This window comes from Narcine bancroftii, chromosome 3 (assembly GCF_036971445.1).
Source record: "Narcine bancroftii isolate sNarBan1 chromosome 3, sNarBan1.hap1, whole genome shotgun sequence".
Classification (NCBI taxonomy): domain Eukaryota; kingdom Metazoa; phylum Chordata; class Chondrichthyes; order Torpediniformes; family Narcinidae; genus Narcine; species Narcine bancroftii.
In genome coordinates this window covers 172,507,792-172,531,550 of record NC_091471.1, presented here as the reverse complement: position 1 = coordinate 172,531,550, position 23,759 = coordinate 172,507,792, and the positions used below count along the sequence as shown (strand labels likewise).

Here is a 23,759-nt window from a genome sequence, read left to right as displayed (position 1 = left end):
AAACCGAAAATGAAATTCCCTGCAGGTATTTTTGTACATTTTCATGAAAGAGGATGGATGGATGAAAATGGTGTAAAACTATGGATAGACAATGTGTGGAACAGGTGACCAGGCAGTTTATGCAAAGAATGGAGTTTGCTGGTCTGGGATATGTTTCGTAGCCTTTTAACTGAGAGCATTAAAAGTAGATTAGCACTACATAATACTTGCATGGCGGTTATCCTGAGTGGCTTGATGTCTATATTGCAACCTCTTGATGTCAGCTTGAACGAGCCCTTCAAAGACCATGTGTGCGAGAAATGGAATACATGGATGTCAAGTGCAGAAAAGTCATTTACAAAAGGCAGGCCAATGCATGCTGCATCACTTGATACGCTGTGTAACTTCGTGCTCAAAGCATGGGATGATGACTGCTTAAACAGTGAGAGTGTGAATGTGCTTGCCACCATCTTTGTTTCAGAAGATGATAGCGTAAATGATTTTGAAGGGTCCTAAATATGATGTTGTTTTCAGACAATGATAGCAATTTTGAAGGGTGCTAATTGTATTGCAGTTTTCAATAAAAATCTCAAAGAAAATCTGATGCAATTGGATTTCTTTTTTGGTTTTTCAAGGGTTGACATACGCTGAATCAGCGCTGAATGGATTTTGAGGTGAATTTAAGGTCTCAATGGTACATCTGGTGTACAAGTCGAACTCCATTTTTTGAGAGAATTTTTTGGGTTTCATGATTCGATTGATACGCCAAAATATACGGTATTTGTTGACTCAAGGAAACAGTGCAAAACTACTTGTCTTATATAGTTTTCATAATCAACAGATTGACTCCGCAATGAAACAGGTAGATTATTGCAAGTTTCTGTATTTTTTTTAGTGAGTATTATACTGGTGGTTCGCACAGGGAGCAAAACAATCACAGATTTCATGACATTTTCCAGACTCAGAGGCACTGTGAGCCCAAAACCATAAACAGAGTTAATGCTCTCAACTAAAAACCCAAAACAATGGATGTTTACTCAAGGAAAGACATCTGGTGAGAAAGAAGCTTATGAGTCATGTTTTTGGGAAACTGAAACAGAAACAAATTTTAGTATTGATCAAGCAAGTCATGTGATTGAGACATTTGAAGAAGCAAGATTGATTAATACTTAACCAGAGATCTGCAAGAGACAGAAATGAAGTGACTTTGTGTGAACTGGACACTTCTGCTGTTTCTCCTGGTCAGGGGAAACAATGAGTTACCGTGACCATTCTAATGGTTATTTTGATTGACCCATATCTGGATAATGTAAGCAGGATCATTCCTGTATTTGGATTGTGTCCATTCCAATGGTCATTTTGTCTGGCCTGTGCCCGGGTCTTGGAAGCATCGTGGAAATCACAGGTTTTGTTTTTCTGATGCAAGGAAAATGGAAGTTGTGAGAACCATTCTTATATAAAGACATTTCTCTGGAAGCAATTTGACAAGAATTTGTGAGTCAAAGGCAGTCTGATCACATGCTCTCACCTACTTCATTATTACTTCTGAGCATCAGTTTAAAAGTATGAGTTTCCATACAGAATTTTAAAACTTTGGGAATTGACTTTCCAGAATTCTGCTTAAGCTGTAATGGTTTGGGTAATCACACACACACTCACATAGGTATACTTGTGCATAGCTGGAGTTAAGTTTAGATTTAAGTAAGATGCTATATTATTAGAAATTATTAATTAAAAAATATTCTTTTAAAAATAACATTGTCTTGGTGAATTTCTATTGCTGCTGGCCTGTGACGTACATAGAAACAATCTAATTCTTAAAAATGGTGCCCTTTCATAGGTACAATTAAATGTTTTGAACATTCATGAGTGCCAAGCACATTTACACAACCCCAATTCGTCATTCCCAATCATTGTCCTCTCTCATAAAAAGGTTCTGTATACTCTTTAATGTGAACAAATATAATGGCATGGAGAATAAATTGACAGAACTGGGGCACTGACACCATGTGATGAAGCATCAGGCAGATGATGTGCAAATAATCACCAAAGTACTCCTGCCTCAATAAGATTGAAAACAGAGGAGTCATGAAAGCAAGACCACAAAAAACAAACTTTTGACAAGCACATTTAGGGGTCTGGGAGACTGAGAAGTAAGCAACATCTCTTTGCGGTGAAAAAGGCATGCAAACTAAAATGGCAGGGGTGTGGGGATCCATGCACAAGTTAGAAAAGAGTGGAGTACAGAAAAGTCAAATGCAAAAGACACAAAGGTTACTAGATACTAAAATCATAAAATGATTAAAAATGCTGCACATTTACCATAGTGATGAGCGCAACACTGTTACAATACCAGTAATCTGGGATCAAATCCACCTCTGTCTGTAAGGAGTTTGTATGTTCTTCTCGTGTCTGCGTGGGTTTCTTCTGGGTGCTCTAGCTTCCTCCCACCCTTCAAAATGTGCAGGGTTAATTGGGCATAATTGTTTAGCATTGGCTTGTGGGCCAGAAGGGCCTGTTACCATGCTGCATGACTAATTAAAAAGACAATGAGTGTAAGGGCACTTTATCTGAACACCCATAGAATTTGAAACCTTATCAGTGAACTTGTGGTCAAAGCCAGTAAAAAGGCGTATTATTTAGTGGTCATTATAGAAATGTGGTTGCAGGGTGGAGATTATTGGAAATTAAATATACAAGGGTATCAGGTAATTCAGAAGGACAGACAGGAAGGCAAAGAAGATGGGATAATGCTCTTAATTAAGAATGAAATCAAGGTGATATTGAGAGAAGATATGAGATCAAAGGAGCAGTGTTGAATCCATCTGGGTAGAGGTTTGGGATAGTGAAAGAAAAAAGAGTGAGAATTGTGTGTCTGCTACAAATTAATAAAATGACAGTGGCTCATGCAGTAACCACAAATTTAATCCTATTTTCTTGCACTATTTATTTATTTTTGAAATGTAATTTATAGCAATATTTGCACTGAAATTCTGCTGCAAAACATTGAATTTCGTGACATGTTCATGACAATAAACTCTCATTCTGATAACCATGGAAATATCTAAGTCATGTAAGAAAGGAATTGCAGTTATGCAAGTCCCCTATGACATGGATTGGGTGAATCAAATTGGTTGAGATAGTCTTAAGGTGGACTTCTGTACATTCTTGAATAGCATATTACCAAACCTAGAAGGGAATATGCTATCTTAGATCTGGTCCTGAGCAATGAGACAGTAAAATTAATGATCTTGTAGTTAGAAAGAATGATCAAAGTAAGACTGAATTTCTCATATAAATTCAGAATGCAATTATTTGATCTAAAACCAATGTATTATGCCTCAACAAGAGAGTCTACAAATGAACAAGGGGCAAGTTGACTAGCGTAGACTGGGAACACAGTTATGATATAGTGAAAGACTATCAAAGAGATTTTTTACAGTGATCAACAAAAGTATCTTCCACTTAAAAACAAGTATAGTAAGGGTGGAGAGAGCCTTCCTTGGATTACTGAAATAAAGGAAAGCGTCAAACTAAAAGCTCAGCTCAAGCCTACAAATTCACTGAGAGTAGAGGAAAATTGGAAGTTTGGGAAAATTTTAAAAAGGAACAAAAAACCACTAAGAAAGAAATAACGAGAAGATAGATTATGAAAGTAAACTAGCACAAAGTATAAAAAGATAGTAAAAGTTTTTATGATTAGGTAAAGCAGAAAAGCATGGTTGAAGTGAACAAAGATCCCTTGGAAGATGAGGAGAAGATATTAATATTAGCCATAAAGGAAAGCGGGGAAGGAACAGCATAACATTAATTCTTGCTGCATTTTCAGAAAAGGTTTTTTTTTAAATGGCAGAAACTGAGCTAAGGAAATTGAATTCTGAGGAAGTAGTTGTGATTGAGTTTCTATTTCCCTTTAGTATGGGAAATTGGAGGGTGCCAAACAAGCTGTTTAAGGTTATAAGACAGGTGGGAAGAAACAGTTTCAATTGATTAGGTAGGCAGTGTACAAAGTTAAATACAGGCTATTCAACTGTTGTTAAAAAGCACCTCACAGAGATTGTGATGGAAAATCTAGAATACTCTTCCCATAACAGAGTTGAAGCTCAACTGAGATTGACAGAATTATTTGATGAGGAACTAAACCAGATAGGACAAGTTAAAGTATAAATCAGACAGGATCAAGTTTAATGACACATCAAATGTGAATGAAGATCTTCATAGGTATATAATTAAAACTAAACCATAGCCAATCAAAACCCAACTTATATTTTGAAAATCTGCAAATGCTGGGGGGTCAAATGCAATACACAGAGGTGCTGGAAATTTCTCCAGCACTTTCGTGGTTAGCAATGATAAAACTTTTCACACCCAACCAATAGCATTTGCAGGAAAATGCTGTGCTGAATGCTCTTTAAGACCAAAAGACATAGGAGCAGAAACAGGCTATTCAGCCCATCAAATCTTCCCTGGTACTTGATCATGAGCCGATCCATTTTCCCACAGCCCCACCTTCTTCCCATAACTTTTGCTAGATGTTCCATTATTGGCACAAATACTATATTTAGAATGTAACATACATGAAATTCTTTAACTTTTGTCTACTGTAAGGATGACAGAGGGTCCACCACTTTGTCAAGCACCCCTCACAGAAATGAGGCCCCAGCAAGGAATGACATGACCCCTGGTTTACAAGACCAGTGCGCTAACCACTGAGCCATCAGAACTTCAGTGCCTGGCTACTCAAGAACCTATCAATCTCTGCCTTAAATACACCTCCTAAACCACCTGTGGCAACAAATTCTGCTGATTTACCACCTTTAACTCTACTCTCCAAGATGCTACTTGACCTAATGGTTTTATTTCAGATGTACAGTACGTCATATTTACTCTGGAGTGAGACTTGAAGCCCTAAGCTTCTGACTGAGACTACCCACTGGGCCATACCCTCAGTAAAATGTTGATTGTTAATGCAGAAGGAACAACATTAGACCAAGAAAATCAAGGTGGCATCCAACACTAAACCAATGAACATTCTGAAACATTTTTTTTTTGCAAGGTAACAGACACTCAAGCCCATGAGCCCGCTCCACTCAAATACACCCACGTGAACAAATGACCTGTAAATGTCTGGAATGTGGGAAAAAACCGGAGCACCTGGAGGAAATCTATGCAGACATGGGGGTGAATGTACAAACTCCATACAACACTGAAATTCGAACCTAGGTTGCTGGCACTGTAATAGCATTATGTTTTTCAATATTTTTTATTTAATTTCATTTAGCAAATGTGACATAGGTAAATAAACATGAATAGAACAATAATCAAATGTATGTGATAATAATAACTAATGACAAAACCTACATTATATTATTTTTAAATACACGCAAATAGTTAAAAAAAAAGAAACTTCCTATTCTACAATTCGACCCCTGACCTACAGAGGCTGTTGGCAAAATACATAGTCCACTATCTAATAATGAAAAGAGAAATAAACAATGAGGTCAAGAATCAAAAATTAGTTAGGCTTACAAATTTGGGAAATAATTAAGAAAAGAAGCCCATAAAGAAATAAATTACAGTAGTGAAGCATCTAATTTTTTTTTTCTAAAGACAAACAAGCTATCATATCAGAGAGCTATTTAATGTGAGTGGCAGGGACAGAATCTTTCCATTTCATTAGTATGGGCCTTCTGGCAATCAAGGAGGCAAAAGGGATTGTGAAGAATTCAATATCGGATCAATGGGCCCATATATTCCAAAGAAGACAATAAAAGGAGATGGGGCCAAATTAATATTAGGAACTAAAGATAGTGCATGGAATACCCTTCCCAATAATTGAGAAGGGCATAACTAAAACATATGATACAATGAACCAATAATAGCATTATGATAAACATATTGCTAACATGAATATTAATGCTAACATTATATTATCATTTTGTGATCAATCATTGGACAGAAATTCATTGTCTTTTCCAGTGATTTCCTTAGTCACATACTGCTGAATACAGAAAGAGGAAATCAGAAAGAGTATGCAGATAACAATGAACAAATCTAACCTTTTTAATACAAGATGGCGATCTTTCATTTCAGACCTTTCAAACCAAATGTGTGGACAGGCCCTAACCATGGATCTCTGAATGATTCCCATCAATCCTCCGTGTACCTGTCCAACCTGTACATAAATGGGACATTTAATCTTTCACCACCAATATCAACATTGCCACCTTAACACAAGGTAAGAAAATATTTTTTTTTTTAATTACAAAAACACTCACAATGAAAACTATTATGGTTCAGATAGTTAACCCAAACCAGGTTCAATCCAGACCTCAGGGGCTGTCTCTGTGAAGCTTGCACATTTTCTCTTTGACCATATGGAATTCTACGAGTGTTCCAGTTTCCTCCTATTTTCCAGTGTCATGTGGATTTTTTGGATGGTAACTGTAAATTGTCCCTGGTATGAAAGATGAGGTAAAATATGGGGAAAATGATAAATAGGATTAAGGTTGATTTGGTGTAAGTGGGCAGCTAAGGATAGGTGTGGTCAGATGATCTGTTTCTGTTGAGTGCTGAAGTTTTCTACAAATTGACTTCAAAATGAGATGTAATTTTATAAATTTTTAAATTTATAGCAGATAATCCATTGTCAGGACACAAGCTTTAAACCTCATTGCAAAATTATCCCATAGAGGAACCTTCAAACATTAATTCATTAGTCCAGGGCTTATTAGTAGCTATTTATTTCTATATAATGAAATACTGGAATCCATTTATAAAAGTAAAGTATTTGAATAGCTTACAACAAGAATTATTCTTCTCACCATTGCATAACCTCCATCATTGGTCAGTATGACGACATCTATTGGTGATGTGTGGTTTGCTACACAAATACCTCCTCTCTTTGGTTTGTTTTCCCTGAAATTACAAAAACATGTTATAAAGTCTCCCATTATTAATAATTAGCAAGCCCAGCACTTGCAATATAACAAATTCTTCTTTCTTCCCATGGCCAACAAAGTCAACACTTTGCATTAAACAAATATTCTCAAAAATTGCAAATCTGGTTCAAGTTATACCACCTTTTGAGCACCTTCATCTAGTAGGAGCTGGGTATGGCTCATCTTAAGGTAATTTATGCATTATGAATTGCTGTCTTATCGAACAATGCAAAACATCTTGACTTCCATGCAACGACAAAGTAACAGATGACTCGTTCATTGTTTAATCTGGCATTCAAAGGTTTGAACCTATTCTTTCCTTTCTCAACTTATGCGCAAATGGAGGCAGTGCTGAACTAGAAACAAGAGTACAACATGTTCAACAAAACCCAGACAGAAGTTGCAGCAGTTATTGAAAGTACTAATTAAAAGTACTAAAGTGCATGGATTAAACAATAAAAAGAGACATACTCAACAGGGAATGTCAGAAAGCATTGTTTTCCCTTAACAAATGAATCATTCACCCTGATATGCTTGGAAAGTAAAGTAAAATAAATGGGTTTAACCCAGGGATGTAGGGATTAGTAGATTAACTGGTCACTGGGCGTAGTTGGGCGGAGCAGCCTCATGGGCCGGAAGGGCCTGTTACCGTGCTGTATCTCTAATTTTTAAAAAAATACATTCTTTTACCAGACAGAGAAAGACCTGTTGGCCCATCAAACATCCCTGCATCCAAATTGCCTTAAAATGTGACTGCCTATCTTGTCAAATCTTTGTAGAATGTCAACAAGGCAGAAAATGTGTCCAAGCCAAAATGGTTCTAATGAAATCCTAGAAAATGTTTCCAGCCTAATCAAGATCTTACATCTAAACAAAATCTATTTTTATTTTAAATGTGAAGTTTTCCCATGTCGATATGGGATCAGTCGAAAGAATCATTTGAACAATTAACTAAATGTAAACCATCAACAAAAGTGAGGTAAAGTAATGGAGAGACACCATAGCGCAGCAAGTTGCTGTGCTGTCTCACAGCTCCAGCATCTCCAGGTTCAATCCTGACCTCAGGTGTTATCTTTGTGAGTTTACACACTCTCCCTATCACCATGTAGGTTTCTCTCAGATCATGTAACTCTTGTATCCTGAAGACATGCAGGTTGATAGATTGAGTGGCTGCTGTAAGTTACCCTTAGTGTAGATGGGTGAGAATTTGATGGGCACATGATCGAGGATAGGTTGCAGGTGGGGAATGCAATTGATGAGAGTTCTCTGAAAACTGGTACAGAATCAATGGGCTGAAAGGCCTCCTTCCATATCGGAATACAACTAGAATTAGGGAAGAAGATGATTGATGCTTTCATGGGTTAAATGTGTGGGGCTGTCTGTTTCCTCACCAGTCCTTAACCATCTGGTGATTGGAGATATAGGAAAATAAACATCTTAGACAAGGCCGGACCAAAGATTAGATTTAAAAGGTTTTGACAACCCAGTTGGCAAAAATCTTCCTGCAATATTAATTCATAATATGAAACCTTGTGACATTTTAATAGGTGTTGCAATAACGCATCTCCATATTTACAGCTGATTACTGCTGATTTAGAGAGGACTGGATAAAGTAAATAAAAATAAACTATTTCCACAAGCCGAGGGACACAGATTTAAGGATCCTTTATCGTCATGTGATAATACAAAAAATGTAATTTGCACAATGTGCCTATTGTAAGGCAAACAGAGACACTATTTGCATTGCCTGGCTCCCCTACCAATAAGAGAAAGTAAACTAAAACAGAATTCTTTCAGGGACGCTGAGTGTCCTTGGATTTTCCTCCAGTACTCCCGCACCCTCTTCAGCCTCAACAGACTCCTGTTCAATCCATTGGCAACGTGAGCTCCAGATCCAAACCTCCAATACAATCAGGAAGCTTTCAGTGCAAGGAGCCTTTCGGGAGCCCTTCTTGCCCTCAGCACCCTCTCAAATTCCAGTTTTAATATCTGCTTCCCTTGACCCAAACTTCAGCAGCTCACAGCCTGGTGCAAGTCCTTTGACCACAAGTCGCCAGCAGCAGAAAGCCTGTGTGAGTCCTTCAGTCATTGAGCTCCTCACTGGTCTGCTGCTGTGGTCAGCTTCCCTGTAGTCTCAACTCCAAGGCTGCTCCTTCTCAATGTTGGGTGATCTTCTGTCTCTGGTGCCCTGCACTAGTTCGCTACTCTCCCGGAGTCTGCAACCTCTCATGGTCCAGAATAGGCACTACTATTTTGGGCACAGACCATCATGGTTACAGGATATTTTAAAACATTGGCTCCTCAAGCAGGCTTTTTAAAGCCTGTACAAAGCCGTCGGCATCAGTTTCCTGGGAGTAGGGCCCTGCAGACCAGCACTGTGTCTCTGTTCCCCACTCTCCCTGGTCCGCACCAGCGGCAGCACTACCGTAAGAGCAGTGAATAGTTAAAAAGAGTAGCAGGGAGATGGGGTGGGAGGGGATGGAGAGAGGAAGTGAGCATTTTTTTCCATAAAAAGGGCATTTAGTGTCCATAACAGACTAACAGGTTGCAGAAACACACATATCAAAAATTGGACATGTATCTGAAAAGCTACAACCTGTGGGAGATACGGAGCTTCTTACATAAAAAGGTTAGATTAAAGCGAGAAGCTCTTTTTAACTGGCATGGAGCATATAGGCTGAAAGAGATACTGGATTGTAATTTTTCAATAATCCTATTGTTTTCCTCACTTTATCAATTCTGCGGACAAGTGGCTTTTCCAGAAAAGCTTTCATCAGGCTGGATGAAACTACATATCACTCTTGTAGTCTTTAAAAGACATTGGCTCTTCCATATAATTAGAAAAGAAAATAAAGCCCAGTTCATGGTGTGCATCACTTGCTTTGGAACAGTTTTGTATTGTTAGATGTAGTGGTTTGTGCTTTGTGCAAATTAACCAAAAGAAAATAAAATCTTAAATGAAATAAGAAGGAACACAGAAAGACCATTCAAAGAAAGCTACAGGTATAAAGTCCAGTTGGTCTAAATAACAATATTGAAAATCTAGCCAAGTGACCAATCAGCATACACATATTGTGACTTCAGTAGTGCTGCCTTCCATTATAATTTCATTTCCAGCTTTTAATTCTTGGAGAGTCACTTTCTTTGAGGAGATGGCACAAAAGTGCAAAGTCACACATCTACAGGTTTAAAGAGGGTTTCTTCCCTTTGGCCATCAGCTCCTGAATGAACCCCACAACAGTGCTCTCACGTTGCCCTTTCTGGGTACTAATTGATCTTGTCATTTCATTGCAACTCCATACTCTGTAAACTGTGTATTTTTTTAAAATGCTGCACAAATGTTGGAGCTAATTTAAAGACTGCTCGCAGAAGAACTCTTCTCATTGTACAGGTATAGCGTGACAAATAAATAAAAATATCCCAAAATATATGCAATATTTACAGCATGTTAAGAGTTTCCACCCCTCCTAGCCCATAAAGTCTGGCACCACTACATACTACAGTATCAAGTGATCAATAACACAAATCATTTCAAACATATACACCAGATTAACAATTGAAGTTCAGCCCATAATGACAAGAAAGCTACTAAAAATAATAAATGTTTCAATTAGAAAATTTCATAAAGGCAAACTAATCACTAAATTAATTTAACTCAAAAGTTTTACAGGTAATGCATTGCTCCAGATCTTACATTTCATGCTATACAGCTTTCCGAGACTTGGTACATGTCAAAAATTCACTCAATGCATCATGCGGTAGAAGAAAGCTGATCATACCATGCAGAGAAGAAAGGTATCAACACCCTTTTCCCATAATTATGTACTGCAAGACTAAGAGGTCCGAGAGCTAAATGCATGGTTATTTAATGTCATGGACAAGTTCAAGGAATCATTGACAATTTTGATTGTCTAATAGTTATTGGAGAGGAAAAATCTTGAATGGTTTTAGAACAATTTAAAAACTGAAAAATTAGAGACAATGTTCACGCCAAAAGAATGCATCAAGATGGGCAATCCTGAAAATAAATTAAAATTGAATGTGGGCTAAAGAATAAACCTATATCTCAATAGCTTTGGTTTAATATTATATAATTGATGAAATCCAAGCTGTCCTTTTACTGCAATGTTGATAATTACCGCTAAATTAGAAATATTTTTATGCATTGTTATTTAACTAATTTTGGAGATTGTTTCATTTCCAGGTCAGTTCATCAACATTTTAAATGTCATTGAAACATTTTGAATGTTGAAAGGCATGAATAGAGTAGATGTATAAAGGTTGTTTCCCATGGTGGGAGAGTCTAGGGCAAGAGAGCACAACTTCAGGATTGAAGGGCGTCTGCTTAGAACAGAGATGCATGCATCGAATTTCTTCAGCCAGAGAGAGAGAAATCTGTGAAATGTGTTACCACTGGCTGTTGTGGAGGCCAGGTCAATGAGTGCATATAAGGCAGAGATTGATAGGTTCTTGATTAGCCAGCCATCAAAGGTTATGGGGAGAAGGCCGAGCGAGCAGTGAGAAAATGGATCAGCTCATGATTAAATGGCATGGGCAGACTTGATGGGCTGAATAGCCTATTTCTGCTCCTATGTCTTATGGTTTTATCTGCAATTGTTTCACTAATGTTGCAAGTGACAGTAAAAGTAATTTATTAGATTTGAAACATAAAGGCAGTAAAATAACTTGGATCTTTTTAATTTTATTTTACTAACATCTCAAATGAGCTAAAGCAAGTGTTGCCCAGGAATTTCCTTGTGGTAAATAAGAGTTAAATTATTTGCACGCCTCAAAATTACGCTAATTATTTATCTTCACACATCCATCATGTGTGCCAACATCAATGGTTGAATTAGTTATATTACAAAATCCCATTACAATTATGTATGCAACCATATAAAACAAAACATTGTTTCATATTGAAAATGAGCTACAAATAAATTGTTTAATTAAGCTATGATATAAACATGTGCATTGTTAACCTGATATCAAATAACTGAATAATTATTTGACCTCAGTTTGAGTTGATGAGCCTCATAGCAATCCACAGTTGAAACATTGCAACAAGGCTTAGTTCCTTCCCTTCCTTGATACATCTGTGGAGGAAACATTTACTCAAACTACTGTTACCTCAGGAAGTTGCAATGTTGCCTTGTCCACTTCCCACTTTGCATCATTTTCAACTTGCAGTCATTTGCACTCCTTATCAGCTCGCACTGGCTTATCACCCAGTTTAGCAACATTACAATTTTAAAAATATCCTCAACCTCATTTTCATATCTGTCCATAACTTCATCTCAGAAGATGCAACCTCTAAGCAATTTTAGTTTTATAATTCTACCTCTCAAGATCTCTAACAGAACATTATAGGCCCTTCACCCCACAATGTTGTACTGGCCTATATAAACCTACTCCACAATCAATCTGACTTTCCCCCCAACCCCTTCACAGTCCATAATACCCCCCTCCCCTCCATGTGCCTATCTAAGAATCTTTTAAATATCCCCTTTGTATCAGCCTCAACCACTATCCCCAGCAATGCATTCCAGGTATCCTCCATTCTCTATGAAAAAAATCCTCTCTCTAACATCTCCCAAAACTTTCCTCCACCCATCTTAAACCTCTGGTGATGGCCATTGCCACCCTGGGGAAAGAGTGGTGGCTATCCATTCTATCCATGTCCCTCATAATATTATACACCTCAATAAATCACCACCCATCCTCTGCTATTCCAAGCAGAAAATCCCACTGTTCTCTTATAGCTTTTATAAAACAGATAAGTTTCAAATTGGGGAAACCTACGATAGTGATTCATTACAGCACCCAATAGCCTGAATATGCCTGGGATTGTCTGATCTTAGAAGCTAATCAGGCACAGGACTGGACAGTACTTGGAGGGGAGACTGCCTAGGAACACCAGGTGCTGTAGGTTTCAATGACAGGCGCCAGACAAAGTGGCAACTCTGTCTGCCTTACAGTACACAAAAGTCAAAGAATTTCATGTATGTTACATTCTAAATGTAGTATTATGTGAAAATAATGGAACCTTTACCTTCAGATGTCAGAACAACATTCTGCACAATCTGAATAAACCTACACTTTATACTGAGAAACAAGAGTCCCATTAGGCCTATCTATATCTTAGACTCCTTGTTGTATTTTTGCATCAAATTATATTTGTCAGCATTTATACTGTACAATATATACATCAAAATTCTAACAAATAAATAGTCCATTACAAGATTATTAAGCATGCAAGTTCATTTGAAATTATTGTAAATCTATTCCTTTGAGTTGAAGTTTCAAAATGCAACAATGTTGTAAATTTGCAGTAATAAAAACAGAAAACAGTGGAAATATTCAGCAGGTCAGGCCATACCTACAGGATGAGAAACATAGGTGAAAACTCTACCCAAGGGTGAACCCACAGAAGGCAGCAGGACAAGACAACATACCTGATTGGGTACCGAAGGACTGCACATACCAATTGATATCTTCAATACATCACTGAAGCAGTCCATCACCCCTGCAGGTTTCAAGACAGCTACTATCACCACAGTACCCAAAAGGGTGACCATAACAGGCATCAATGTCTACTGCCCTGTGGCACTGATGTCCACCATCATGAAATACCTTGAGTGTCTGGTAATGGAACACATCAAAGCACACCTCCCAGCAATGCTGGACCCATTTCAATTTGCCTATAAAAAAAAACGTTCTACTGACAATGCAATAGTCTCATCGCTTCACACTGTCCTTACTTGAAGAACAATGTCTCATAATGCTATTCATTGAAATCAACTCGACTATCATTCCCCAGAGGTTGGTGGAGAAGCTGTCCTCACTGGGACTCAACACCCATCTCTGTAAATAGATCCTGTACTTTCTAACAGAAAGGCCACAGCCTGTCCAAATTGGTAGCAGGACATCGAGCACCATCATGCTGACCAATAGCGCACCTCAGGGCTGTGTGTTTAGCCCGCTTCTACTCACACCACTGACCCACGACTGCAACACCAGATCCTGCTCCAACAGTGTTTTCAAATTTGCAGGCGACACAACAGTCGTCAGCCTCATCAGCAACAACGATGAGTCGCACTGCAGAGAAGAGGTTGAAAATCTCATGAGAATAACAACTCGAGTCTCAAAGTGGCCAAGATGAAGGAGATGATCTGGACTTCAGGACCAGGAATAACCACTCTCCATTGCACATCAACAATTCTATAGTGGAGAGAGTTCCTTGGAGTTTACTTAATTAGTAACCTATCACGGACACACAACATTTCCTCACTTGTCAGGAAGGCGCAACAGTGACTGAACTTCCTGAGAAGACTGAAGTGGTCAAGGCTACCGGCCACCATTATGTCAACCTTCTATAGGAGCTCTATCAAGAGCATCCTGGCCGGCTGCATTACAGTGTGGTACAGTTGTTTCAGAGAAATGGATAGGAGGTTAATCCACAGGACCACAAGAGTGGCAGAGAGGATCACTGGAGTATACTTACCCCCATTGATGTGATCTATCAGGATTGTTGTCTGAAGAGGGTGCGTAAAATCATTGAGGACCCCTACCATCCTGCTATTCCCATCAGTATATCAGAAGCAGCACCACCAAGCTGACAAACAGCTTCTTCCCCACGGACGGTGAGAATGCTGAATGACCAAAGTTCAAGACTCTCATATTTACAAAACAATATTTATTTGTATATATGAATTCTTGAAATGCATATGTATTGTTTGTATGCGTGTTATGTCTGCTTGTGTGTCTGCATGTTTTGTACCGAGGACTGAAGAATGCTATTTTGTTGGATTGTACTTGTGCAATCAGATGATAAAGAAACTTTTCATGTCAAAGAGCCTTCATCATAGTCATCCATCATAGAGAGTAGAAGCTTGTTAAGCAGCAGGGAAAGTGAGGGAGGGGAATATCTATGCTAGGGTAAAACCAAGGTGACAATAGGATAAGCTGACTACATGGATTTCATGAACATGTGAACTGAAACAATTAGATATCATAGTTGCAAAACACAGAGCAGGAAGCCATGCCCCGCAGGTCAGGATGGGTGTGTCCTTCAAAGGGACAAAAAAAAACCAAGCTGAACCAAATTACACTAATACACAGAGAAATCAGTTATCTGAAGTGGTAGAATTCAAATATTTAGTACAGAAGTTTGCAACTTGCTCAGACAGAACAGAAGGCGCTGTTCCTCAAGCTTCCCTTTGGCATCAGAAGATCTCAGACCAACAGATCAGAGTGGAAGTGGGATTAAAAAAAAATAATGTGGCCGGGACAGAAGTTCAGTCATCCTTCAAGACTGTTCTACCTAGTGATCACCCAATGTGTGAGCAGTTTTTCCAATCTGGACAACTTTACCCATTAGATTGGAACAAGTCCAAACAAATTGCTGCTACATCTGGAAAGATTGTTTGAGACCCTGGAAGTGAAAAGGTGCAAGGACAAATGCTTGGAGGGTAGGGATGGGTGAAGTGGGTAGGGGAAGTGGTGGTGATTGTTGGGAATGAGGAGTTGCAAAGGGAACCATCCCTACAAAATACTGAGAGGATAAGAGGGGATAGAACCACAGCAATGAAACAGTCCCTTCTGCCCTTCTAGACTATGCCAAACTATTATTCTACATAGTCCTGCTAATCTGCACCCAAATTATATCCCTTTATACCCCTTCCATCCATGTACTTATCCCAATTTTTCTTAAATGTCAAAATTGAGAGCCTGCATTTACCGATTCAACTGGCTGCTCATTCCACACTCCAGCATTCTCTGCATGAGTTCCCCCAAATATTCCCTTTAAACTTTTCTTCACCCTTAACCTATGTCCTCTAGTTTGTTTTTAATCTCTCCTAACATCAGTGGAAGAGTCTTCTTGAATTTATCTATCCCCATTATGATGTGTCCAGTGGTGGGATCACTTTAAAGGTGGTGGAAATTAAATTAAACAGTAATTTGTAAGATGCATAACAACTATTTTAAACATCCATTCAAAACCTGGTGGCATTATATCTTATACTGTGATTTTGACAATGAGTTTACTGTCATATACATTGTACAATGTACATGTACACTGCAACTGAACAGCTACAGTACTTTGGAAACAAAAACAACTACAAAATTAAGTAAAAATAACTGCAATAAGTCCTCTTAATTGAATTTAAAAGAGTCAAGCTGTTGCCTTACATGCATTCAATGGTCAGGAGGTCAGAGCCAGTGATGGATCTGGCTATGTCTGTTATCTTCTGGGTATTCTGTGTTCCTAGGTACTCAATTTCCCAAACCACACTGTGATGCAACCTGACAGTACTCTTTCCACAATGCATCTGTAGAAGTTTGATAGCCTATTCAATACCATGTCAAATCTCTTCTGACTCTTCTGAGGCATTGGTGTTCCTTCTTTATGGCTGCCTCGATATACTGGCTCCAGAAGTCTTCTAAAATATGGACTCCAGAAACTTGAAGGTTCTAACCTCCATTACATCAATGCAGACAGGTGAGTGTTCCCTCAGCCTCTCCTTCCAAGAATCAACAAGCCTCTTGGTCTAGGTGACATTGAGAGCAAGAATGTTGTTCTGGCACCTCCCATACAGTTTCTCAATCTCCATTCTGACTCATCATTTCAAGTTATTTGGGCGACAACAGTGGTGTCAATAGTAAATATGTAGATCAAGTTGGAGCCAAAATTTGCTCTGCAGTCACTAGCGTACAAGGAGTAGCATAGGGGACTAGGCACGCAGTCTCTGGGTGCTTGTGTTGATGGACAGCATAGAGGAGGTGATGCTGCCAATTCAATTTGATTGGAGTCTGTCAATGAGGAAACTGAAGATTCAGTTGCAGAGGGACAAACAGAGTACCAGATTCTTTAGTTCCCTCAGATGATCAATGATGTGATTTAAATCAATTTCCCCACCATCAAAAAGCAGATGATAATGAGATTGACTGCAGCTAATATAGGTACAAGAGTAGTACAGTTTATGCTGGAGCACAAGGTCGTTTGTGAGAGGCTATAGGCCGGACATCCTCATTCACCCAGCATTATGCTGACTAAGATCGTTTAGTGCATTAAAAATGTTGAAAAGATAAAGTAAGGATATTTGCAAGCATCAGGTTCCTTGCCATAAAAGCTTCTCTTGCTTACAAAGAAGCTAGAATTTTAAGTCATAAATCAATGTAACAATCTTGATTGCAACGTCAAATTTTTGCAGAACATTGTTTCCCAGTTCTTTGATACATATCTCTGATTCTAGTTTTCTGGCTATCTTAGAGTAAAAGTGCATTTTGGTTTTGCTTCTTGAAACTTAAGCTCCTTTCACACTTGCAAGTGATCCCAGGAATCAAACTCCAATCAGCCTTTAAACTGGCAAGTGCAAAAGCAAAATCAGCTCAATGCCAGCGTCAGATGACATCATCTCACGCAGGGGATTGATGGCCTCAACCCCCAGTACAATCCCCGGCGTCTGTAAATGCTGGCGTTGCAATGAGGCAAGTGTGAAATGGGTACCTGGATTGTGGGATTGAAATGACCCAAGTTTTTGCATGAGTGCAGGAAGAAAAGATTAAAATGAAGGTATACACTTTGCTATGGGAAAGTCACAGTGGGAGAGAGAGAGAGAGAGAGAGAAAATAAAAAGTAATAAACAGCAATAAATAGCAATAGTGGAGAATTTTTAAACAGTGTGGAAAAGATGGTAGTGCTATAGTGCACAATTTATAGACCATGGGGAAAAAAAAAGCAATGGTGGACCTGACTTCCCAGAATCCTGTGCAGCAGAGAAACCCCTCTAATAATGCTCCATGTATGCAGCCAGGCATACAGCCCTTTCTCTGCCACATGGAATTCTGGGAGGGCAAGTCCACCATTGCTTTTTCCCACGGTATTTATAAATTGTATGTGATAGTGCTACCAACTTTCCCACGCTATATAAATTGAGCATTGTAGCAGTACCAACTTTCCCACCTTGTTTAAAAATTGTCTGCTATTACTATTTATTGCTCGCACTTTCCCACGGTCCTTTATAAAGGTTGCATAGGTCGGCACAACAACAACAGGAGCTGAAGGACTTATACTGTGCTGTACATAAAGCTTATTATGTTATAATTATGTATGATTAATTCTGTTCAAATATAAAATCATAATACATTGATCAGGATTTAGGGCAGGTCCACCATTGCTTGATGTGTCATGACATCATCAATAGAAGGTAGGACAGTCCTAACCCCAGGGGATGGCTCCTTGCAAGTGTGAAAGTGTTCACTGTCCCAGTTAGGAGTGGTCAAGTGTGAAATGCCAAACCCCCATTCCTATCCCAGCACACTGAACAGCCAATTTAGTGGGATGCAAGTGTGAAAGGGGCTTTAGTTTGTGCTCAGAAGAACAAGAACTGGAGTTGGTTTTGAAGTGATGGTTTCACAAAGTCTGAAGTTGCATTGTCTGCAGCAACTTCTTCCCAGGACATTTCAATACAATTATAAAAATTAGCTTATACTTTCCATTACCTGTCCTTTAATAGTAATTCAAAGAACTTGGTAAACTGCATTCTTCCATAGACTTTTTGATTTTATATAATTCTGGATTTAGTTCTTGTATAATCCCATCAATAGCCAAGCAAATTCTGGATTTGGAGCTGTGCAATAAACCAGACTTGAGGTAAACAAACTCTTAGGAGGTAGTGATCCTAAATGATAGCATTCACTATGCAATTTGAGAGGGAAAAGCTAAAGTCAGGTGTGTCAGAGTGACAACTGAGTAAAGGTCATTGCAATGGCATGAGAGAGGAGCTGGCCAAAATTGGTTAGAAGGGACCCTTGCAGGGAAGGATGGAGCTGAAATGACAGGAGTTTCAACCATTCGTGGTCTATAATTCTTGCCCTTTACAGATCATCAATGAAATATTGTTTACACATTAAGTAGTTCTGAATGGATGAGTGCAACAGATCTTGTTTCTGGAAACCAATCTAATTTTCCTATTTCTAACTTGCTTCCAGCTCAAAACATTTATATGGGTGCAGAAGGAGCATGCTTGTATAAAATTATTCAATCCCTTTCTCTAGCATATGCTACCATACGTTATGTTGCTCTATATTCTTACATACTTGTATTCCTAAAATTGTCTTGAAATTCATAAAAATCATTAATTTATTGATGTTCAAATAAGATCAAATTGGAAAATCCCATCACTTGTGTGTTATGACTATTCAACAGGAATAGTCATAAATGCCTGTCTTAAATGTGTGGATTGTGGGTGGACATGTGTCCTCCCTGTCTGAAACTTATTTGGAAGTCACATCACCTTTCAGTCAAGGTTGGACTCTGGCCACTAATTTGTGCACACCTTGCCACTGGATAATTTAAATCACCTAGGGTCATTATTAGTTAGAAGCACAGATTAGTACTGTATATAAATGCCAAAGCACAGCATATTATCTCTCTCTCTCTCTCTCTCTCTCTCTCTCTGCCTCATGGTCCAAGCCCCGGACATCGTTCCATGCCAGATCACTACTGTGGACCTTGCTGGAAGTATCACAGATAAGGTGTGCACTACACTGAGGCAGAGCCGTAGTATTGCGATAGATCACTACTTGCTGAGAGCCACATCCCCATTGGTTCTTAGAACCACATGTGTGTACTTAAGCGTGTGCATGTCAAGTATAGGTTCACTATTATCAGAGCCCAACCTAGGTCTGGGTTTGCTTAAATGAAATAGTAATAGAGTACCGTTTAACTTTCTCCCGTTTGTCTCCCATGTGTTCATTAAAGTTACATGTGATTGCAACGCTTCTGTCCAGACTCATCTTTCTGTGAACCCACCGAACCTGATACTTTTCCCAACCCTTTGCAAGGTTCAAAGAGTTTCGACTGGACACCCATGGAGTGTTAACCGAGTGGGGGTGGAAGATCTCACTAACAATATTGGAGATCATGATAACAAATGTGTGTGGGCATCCTGTCAGGAGAATGTGTGATTGTATATCTGCTCACCAATGGAAGCAGCAGGAGGTAATGTCGGATTATTAAAATCCTTGAGTGGACCGATAACCATCAGGGGGTCAGCTGTTTGGCAGTGTAGCTGGCAAGCCACGCCATGCCAATCGATTAATTCGACCAGGTTGAATCTCCAGGGAGAGAAGATTGGGCACCACATGGTATCCCACCTAGAGTTACTGGGGTTTCCTGAGGCCATGTAAGGGAACCCTATAGTTAGTGATATCCCTGCTTAGGTGCCAGTGGGGTATCACATCAGAGTTAAGTAATCAGGGTGCACAAAAAGATAGGGAAATAAAATCCTTGTAGCATCACTGTTGCAAACTGCAAGAAGCTGTGCAGATTGCCCAAGAGCAAGAGACCAATTTAGAAACTAAAATCATGGTGGCTGCTTCCAAGCTAATTGAAATACAGCAGCTGCTGGTCTGGCTCACAGCTTGAGTCAGGAAAATTGCGAGCCATGTGTTGAGGGGATCAACACATGGTTGAGGGATGGGTATGTGTGGATGAATGGTGATAACCCTGAGGAAACTGAGTCCCATGACACACTTCCTCTTCGCTTCATGCTTGAGTCTTTACAAGGTCACAACGGCACCTCGCCGACCCTCCAAAACAGGGACATAACCGAAAATGGAGTGACCTTGGGTGGGTACATGGGTGGTCACTGTGAGATAATGGAGTCCTGGGTCTACTCTGCTAAGTGACTAACCGGGTGAGGGGACCGATACCATCAGCAGTTAGATGAACACCTAGACATGCCACATTGGGAAGCGAGCACTCTGGGTGGACTGTCTGGCCAACAGATGATGACCAACACCTTGCAGGTGCCACCAGAAGGGGTCAATGATTGCATCACACTGTGGGAACAGGTCATGATTGCAGTCTGGGCCAGGTTCCCTGACCTCCTGGAATGGGGCTGACATGGCCGATTGCAGTGGCACACCGTTGACGTTGGGAGCAGACACTGATCATGGGTCTCCACGGGGGCACCTCCGACCACCACCTCCCAGGAAACACGAAGGTGACTGGCTCCTTTGTGGGCTATTTAGTCACCACTGCCCACCCTGACCTTACACACCTTTTTGTTTTTTTCTTTTCTTTTCCTGTTGAATAGTCATAACATGTACAATGATTGTCTTCCTAGTGATTTCAGAGTAATGTGACTTCCGAGGGTTGGACTGTTGTGTGGAGGAAACATGGTCTCCCTGCCTGTCTGGAATGTGTGTATTATGGGTGGTTACGTGTCCTCCGTGTCTGAAACTTATTCGGAAGTCACATTGCGGGTAAAGTGTGTGATAGATCAATGCTTGTGGAGGGCCACGGGGAACTGGGTGTAAGAGTCCCTGTTTGTAAGTGTGTGTATGCATGTGTACGAGCATGTCAAGTGTAGGTTCAATTGTAGGTGTCCAACCAAGGTCCGAGGTGAATGTTTATATTGTTACTTAAGTGAAATAGTAATCGAATACCACTTAATGTTCTCCTCTGTTTGTCACCCATGTGTTAAGTAAAGTTACGTGTTATTGCAACACTTGTGTCCAGACTCATTCCTCTGAGAACCCACCGAATCTGGCATTAACTAAGAGCAATTATCTGTCTGCCTCAGAATATGCTGTAGCAAACACCCAAGTTATCTTCCCTTTTGCACCTGCATAACATCTCCATTTAAACCCATTGATTACCTTGATGCTCTTCTGAGTTTAAAACAGGTTAAGAACTGGATTGATCTAGGTCCTGTTACTGGGACGCAACCTGCTTCTAGAGCGAGGTCCATTAATATGGTCTGGTTTCAAAGATAGGTCACAGAGCTGATAGAATCTTGTCAATTTTGTATTGAAAGGTTACCATTGTCAAAATAACTAAAGCCTTGTACTGTGTTGATTGGCCACAAGTAAATCTGCTCTGCTCTTCCAAATATTTTACAAATCAATGTGGATGTGAATATTTCCGACTTACTTGTTGTGGTACTGGATTGTTGCTGACAGACCCTTTGCACATATCCTATAGCACATCAAGTGAACAAGCTCACTGAGCCACATCTTCACACTGCAAGAAGCAAAACACAGACTTCAGTAATCATTTATTGTTTAATTCTCAGATAGAATTTGCTATCTTAGCAAATAAATTGAATCATCTTTAACAAACCAATTCCCAATACAGTAAACATGTTACTGAAAACCTGATTTTTAATATTTGCCTCAGGTACAGAAAAAAGATATTCAGCCCATCCCAGTATGTGTCTGCTCTCCCATCAATTCCAATCCACTCCTTGCAATTTATTCTCTTAATTGCTCCTGTCCTCGTGCCATTCACTTACATTTGGGACAATTTATTCTAGATAATAAAGTTATTTGAATATCTTTAGGACATGGGGAGAAATTGGAGCAGCATAATTTATTGGATGAAATTATTTTATCCATTCCTTCAACTACTTACGCAGGTAATTCTATATCACACCTGGAACAGGACAGCAAATAAACAGTTGTAACAGTCATTCCAATACTTAGAATGTCATGTGATATTGGGAATAAAGTGTATAATTTTATTAATATTGCTCAGTATTGAAAATGTATCATCCTACTCTTTAACCTGTAAAGTTTTCTGAATGAGATGTCATCCTTACCTCCACATCTCTCACTAATTATCTTTCACTTTTCCAAAATACCCAATGCTAAAATTCCATAATTTAATAACTACTTTATTGCTTTCCTTGATGTGATCAGATAAGCAGATGGGCACATGTTCATTTCATGTTTTTAGATTATATTTCAAATTAACAACTCTATTTTACTGTGCCACCTTTAAAGAGAATGTCTTCATAAACTATGTAATTGATGCATTTGACATTGAAAGACTACATTTAAAAACTCCCAAAAATGGCTTATCTAACTACTAAATTTTATTAGGGTGGCACAGTTAGTGCAGCAGTTAGCGTAACGCTGTAACAGCACCAACGATCAGGGTTCAAATTTGGGACTGCTGTAAAGAGTTTGTACATTCTTCCCATGTCTACATGGGTTTCCTCCAGTTGCTCCAGTTTACTCCCATCCTCTAGGTCAGTGGTTCCCAACCTTTTTTTTTCCACTCACATACCACTTTAAGTATTCCCTATGCCATAGGTGCTCTGTGATTAATAAGGGATTGCTTAAGGTGGGTATGTGGGTGGAAAAAAAAAATGAAAACCAGTTTAAATCATTCTAAATTGATTCATTATGTGCACAGCTTCATAACTCCAAAGAAAATGGTCCAATGACAATTTTTCTCAAGTAAAATATTTCAGTAATAATTGGGTCTAGAGCAGTGATTCTCAACCTTTCCTTCCTACTCACATACCACCTTAAGCAATCACTTACTAATCACAGAACACTTATGGCATAGGGAATACGTAAAGTGGTATGTGAGTGGGAAGTAACAGGTTGGGAACCACTGCTCTAGGTCAATTGGGTAATAATGGGCGGACGGGCCAAAAGACCTGTTACTGTGTTGTATGTCTACATTTTAAAAATTTTAATCTCTGCAACAGGGTATCAATGATAGTTCAAATCAATGCCAAGGAGCCCAAGAGCAGATCAAATGGATCCATACAAGAATTAAAATTACATCATAGCAACTGTGAAATTTAAAGTTGATTAAATAAAGCTTTGATCATTTGGGTTTTTGTTGATTACAAAAAAAACTGCTGTGCTATTTAACCTGGTTTATAATGTGACCCTGGAATCACAGCTAAAAGACTGACACTTAACCACCCTCTGAAACAGTTTAACAAGAAGCTGAACCTAGAGAAGGCATTAGGGATGGGTAATGGAGTCTAGCCTAGCCAGTATTGTCCACACCCAGTTTGTGAATCAAAA

General features: G+C 39.2%; 1 protein-coding gene across 3 annotated transcripts in view; it reads right to left on the bottom strand.

Annotated features, from left to right (window-relative positions):
- gpat3 (glycerol-3-phosphate acyltransferase 3) overlaps nucleotides 1-23,759 on the bottom strand; it is a 69,932-nt gene that overhangs the window by 33,754 nt on the left and 12,419 nt on the right. For all 3 annotated transcript variants that reach the window (XM_069925861.1, XM_069925860.1, XM_069925859.1), the window contains exons 6-8: nucleotides 21,865-21,954; nucleotides 6,804-6,897; nucleotides 6,039-6,154 (exon numbers count right to left, since the gene is read on the bottom strand). In XM_069925861.1, coding sequence (XP_069781962.1) covers nucleotides 6,039-6,154; nucleotides 6,804-6,897; nucleotides 21,865-21,954 — 300 coding nt within the window. The remainder of the gene's footprint in view (nucleotides 1-6,038; nucleotides 6,155-6,803; nucleotides 6,898-21,864; nucleotides 21,955-23,759) is intronic.